A 4,921-nucleotide genomic window follows, 5' to 3' on the forward strand; every position below is an offset into this window, starting at 1 on the left:
GCGACCGCACCCCCCGGCGTTCCGGGAGGGCCCCAGTGCCTGCAGCCGGCGCCCGGCGCCCCGGCCCCACCGCCGCCTGCGCACGCCCTGGGCTGCATGGACGCCGAACTCATCGACGAGGAAGCGCTGACGTCGCTGGAGCTCGAGCTCGGTCTGCACCGCGTGCGCGAGCTGCCCGAGCTCTTCCTGGGCCAAAGCGAGTTCGACTGCTTCTCGGACTTGGGGTTGGCGCCACCCGCCGGCTCGGTGAGCTGCTGAGTGCGGCCGGGCGCCTGCCTGGCGCGCCCGAGAGGAGAAAGGGATCTGACTGCCCGCCGGAGTCCGCACCCTGCTCCTGGGCCCCGCGCGCACCCTCCGTGAGGGTGGAGGCGGCGGGTCAGTGCACAGAGCCTGACGCCGGGCCGGGACGCCTGGCCTCACTCCAGGCCTTGCCTCTTGCAGATGACAGTTTAGCTCCACCTCTCTGACCTGGAGCCTTGGCGGTAAAGTGAAGGGGACTGGACCCCCACTTCGGACTCCCGGTTCTTGGATTTTTCTGCCCTCTCGGAATCTCCCCTACCCCTACCCCCCAATCTGAGCCATTCCGGGCTGCTGCCTGATACCCCTTCTCTCCTTGTGCAGCCCACTGCGGTCACTGGGTCCCTGGAGCCCTCCATCCTCCGGGCCTCCACCCCGCTGCCTGGGCTCCTAAGGTCGCTGGGACCCCCCCCCCCGCCCCGCCCTGGGGAGGAGAACACTGTACAGCCCTGATCCCTGCACAGTGGAGCAATGCCCCATCTGGCCTCCAAAACCAAAATAAAACTGGGTCACTTTACAGTCTCGCGTTTTTATTTCTTTATCACTTCAACAACCCTGCACTATATTTGGCTTCTAGAGTCCTGAAGCCGTTGGGGACTCTGGGTGGGACGAAGCCACAGCCCCTGGCAGTGCCCACGAGAGGAAATTGACAGTTTCTTTCAAAAATATCTGAGTTGTGCAACTGTTACATCATGATCTGGAAGGCAGAGGCTGCCTGGTGGTGGAGTAACCCACAGGCACGAGGTTGGACTTCTCAGTCCCCAGAAAGGTGAGAGAGCTTGGTGGTGCTGCCCTCACCTGTTTGCTCAGGGCAGCACCGAGGCCAGAGGGAAGCTGGGTGGGACCTGACAGTTCAGACAGTTCTGGCTTTGAATCCTTGGCCAGACACAATCCATTCCAGAGGAAGGAGTGGTTTCAGGAGGGAGCTGCTTGGGGGTGTGTCAGTTCAAGCTTCAGGGAGGCAGCCACATTTGATGTGAACAGAGCCTTGAAGGATGAGTACATCTTTAGTAGCTGGAGAAGGTGGCATGTAAATGAAGAGCCCATTCAAAGGCAGGAAACCTACAAGTAGAGGGCATGCACAAGGGCATGGGGTCTCTAGAAGGGATCATGGCTTCTCATGGCTTTACAGTGACTTTGTGAAGTAGGCACAGTCCCCCCTCTGCAGAGGAGAGATGGAAGAGCTTTCCCCGGCTTGGCAGGATTGGTCCTCAGTCCTGATCACCAGTGTGAGCTCCTGGTCACCCTCCGCTGTTGATTCTCTGGAAAGAGGTGTTTCAGTGGGTTGGAGAGAGGCCAGGACAGAAGTTCTGAAAGCAGGTCAGAGATGCCGAGGACCAGCTAGGACAGGGCAGTGGGGCTGGAGTAGAGAGAATGAATTCCAGAGACTTGAGAGAGGAACACTGCTTTGCTCCTCACTAATGTGGAACGTGTTTGTTAGCATGAGCCTTCCCTCCAGCCTGTGAGTTCACTCAGGGTATACTCTGTCACCATCAGCTCTGGAGCCACGAGGACAGGCATGGAGTGGGCGACCTGACATGTTAGGCAAATGAATCAAGGGCTCCCCTAAGATAATGGGGCTTTCCAGGATGGATTGGGGAGGAAGGCCAGATAGGCTTCTGGAAAGTGAACTGCCCTGAGCTCTGGACTCAGAAGGCCAGTGTTTTCCCCAGCTCTGCCCAAGACCCAGAGATAAAAAACAAAAAACAGGAGGCTGGGGGCACCTGGGTGGCTCAGTTGTTAAGCATCTGACTTTAGCTCAGGTCATGATCTCACTGTTCTTGAGTTCAAGTCTCACATCAGGTGAGTTCGAGCTCTGCTTTGGGTAAACATGAGCCCTGCTTTGAGTGAGCCCCACTTCTCTTTGCTCTCAGACTCTCTCTGCCCCTCCAGGGGGTCTCTCTCTCTCTCTCTGCCCCTCATTCACTTGTACTCTCTCTCTTAAAACAAAAACAGGAGGCTGGATTGGGATAGGAGGGTCTGGCACTTGCCTGGACACTATCCTGATTCCCTTCTCTATGATCCTCAGTTTTCCCACTAGTAAAATGGGCCTAATATACTAGCCCTGCTATTTCACAAGGCAATAAGCCTCACAATAAGTGAGGAGCAAATTCAGGGATCGGTTAAGCCGCAGCTGGTAAACACCAAAGCTCTCCATATGGAAGGGATTACGATGAAAACCCAACACCTGCATCTCTGTAGAGTTAAGACAGGTTGGAGGAAGGTGTAGTGGGAGTCCAGCTGCTGAGCTATTTCCAGGCCCCCGTCCTTCCCAGCGGGGCTGCTGACAAGTTGGACAGCAGACCAGTGGACAGAATAGAAGGTAAGGCTGGGGCAGTCCATCCTTGGGATCTCCAAAACCCTGATACCCATTGGAGGATCCTTTGGAGGGATAGAGTGTCCTTGCCAGTACATAAGGCTTGTATTCTGAGAGCCTCGGGATCCAGTTCCAGAAGCAGCTCTTACTAGCTGCCTAACCTCAACAAGCCACCTTGCTGTCTGAGTCTTGGTTTTCCTATGGTGATCACACCACCTTCCTGTGGATCCAATGTGAATCTTTCACATCTTCTCTGGGGTTACTTCCTAAAGTGCCCTGTTGTCCTTGGGCTTGTGGATTTCACTCTCATACCCTGCCTGGGCCTGTGGGGTTGGGAGTTAGGCTCCCTCAAAGTTGGGAACTGAGTTGTGGCACAGACAAGACATGTTTCCATCTTTTTTTCCCTTTCTTTTCAAATGAAAGTTTCCCTGGGGCTGAAGTCCATTACTGTGAATCATCTTTTCAATGATGATTGGATTTCATCACAAAGTAGTTTTTTTTCCAAGACTTCTCTTGAACTCATCCATAAAATGGAAATGCTAATAGTACCTCTCACAGGGCTGCAGTGGGAATGAAATAAATCAATTCACATAAGGTTCTTAAAACAGTGTAGTTTGTAGTTTATCATCCCTGAGCCTGGGCTTTTTGGGGATACCTTTATACTAGAGTCTTTAGAAAGGCTGTGTTCTAACCAGCTAGTGAGGGTTACTCCAACAGTAACCCTGTTGCAGGTTGGGGCCCCCAGGAAGCAGTCTGATGGTGTTTAGCTTGCAAGGAGTTTATTAGGGGGAGCCCTAAAGATCAGCACCTGTGGAAGGGAAGGGCTGGAGCAGATGTGAGCAGAGAAAGCTACGAAGGAGACCCGACCAGGGCCTTGGCCAGCCCCATGGGGAGCTCCAGCAGCAGGTGACCTTGGGCAAGACAGCTCTCTGCCGCTGAACAATCCCTCTGGGAGCTGGCAGGGGACAGCTGTCTTCAGGGCACCGGCCCCAGTGGCCAGGACAATTCATGGAAGGGGGTCTGCGCAGCACGTCACAGTGTCCACCAGAAGCACAGGTGGGGACAAGATGAGGCCAACATCATAAGAGCTATAACAGCAAAAGCCTCCTTAAATTTGTGCTCTGGGTGTCTCGTTTGCCTCTCCTTCATCCCAAGCCTGATTAGTACCTGCCCTATTAGAGGAAGGAAGAAAATCTTTGTACAGACTATCAGCCTTACAGGGTTGATGTGATGAGACTCTGTGTTAAGTACCTGGTACATGGCAGAAATAATTGAGAGCTGCTGTCACCGTCATCATCATCACTGTGCCGGCTCAGCTAAGTGTTCAACAGTCATTGATGAATAAATTAAACAGAACAGTCTGATCCTAGTTTTTCCCAGGCAGCTTAGGCCGTTCAGCTGATTACAAAGTAATCCTCTTGAATTCCTAATCCATCATTGCCTAACTCTTCATGCCACCCCGCTGTTAGCAGTGTTGGGTCAGGATCACTGAGTCCCAATTTGTCGAGTGCCTCCTGTGTGCGGGCATGCTAGCAGCTAATGGCACTCAGTAGGTGCCCTTTCTTCTCCAGCCTCTCCTTTAACCTCCACCCAACCCTGTGAATAACACCACTAGACACCTTTACCGCCATTTCAGAGGTCAGGGAATCAGGGCTCAGAGTGAGCCCAGAATTGCTCCTTCAGGTCACAGCACCCACTAAGCACAGGGGTGAGCATGCCCACTCTGGTACTCCAGGGCCTTCCTCCTCCCCCAGGCTGCGGCTGACCAAGGACCTGAGCCTGAGTGGAACAAGAGCAGAGCCCCAGACCTGGTTCTGCCACTTCATAGCCATAGGATTCAGAAGTTATGAGCTTCTTTGGGCCTCAGTTTCTGTACAGTTGAGAGGCTAAGTGACTTTGGTGTGCGTGCAGGGATTCAGATGAGGCTGGATATCTGTGAGTACATTGCAAACAGTCCGGTGCTGCTTGGTGGAGCTGAGTTGGGGGTGAACAGCCATGCAGTTGACCCCAGGCAGCTGATCTGGAGAGAGGCCTGCGCGCCCTGGCACGTGAGATATGGGCCAGCCCCCGGAGCGGGCAACATAGAGTCACATGCTGGGGAGGAGGGTGCGCAGGGTATTCCAGGCAGGTACTGCTAAGCAGCTCAGGGTCTGGGAAATCCTGGGAGCTGATGGTGATAACAGGGTAGGGGTGATAACAGGGAGGACACCCAAGTAAAAAGCCCAAGGTCCAAAGTGCACCGGGGCAGACAGAAAATTAAGCTACTCTGCATTCAGTGTTCTCATGGGCCAAATGGAGATACCAGGG

The 4,921-nt window shown here is 54.0% G+C and overlaps 1 protein-coding gene across 1 annotated transcript in view; it reads left to right on the forward strand.

Moving 5' to 3' along the window:
* CITED4 (Cbp/p300 interacting transactivator with Glu/Asp rich carboxy-terminal domain 4) overlaps positions 1–816 on the forward strand; it is a 1,343-nt gene extending 527 nt beyond the window's left edge. Inside the window, 1 exon segment of the mRNA XM_029948116.1 lies at positions 1–816. This exon segment is cut by the window's left edge and continues 104 nt beyond it. Coding sequence (XP_029803976.1) covers positions 1–258 — 258 coding nt within the window. The 3' untranslated portion in view covers positions 259–816.
* The last annotated feature ends 4,105 nt before the right edge of the window (positions 817–4,921 follow it).

This window comes from Suricata suricatta, chromosome 8, assembly GCF_006229205.1.
Source record: "Suricata suricatta isolate VVHF042 chromosome 8, meerkat_22Aug2017_6uvM2_HiC, whole genome shotgun sequence".
NCBI classification, from domain to species: Eukaryota; Metazoa; Chordata; class Mammalia; order Carnivora; family Herpestidae; genus Suricata; species Suricata suricatta.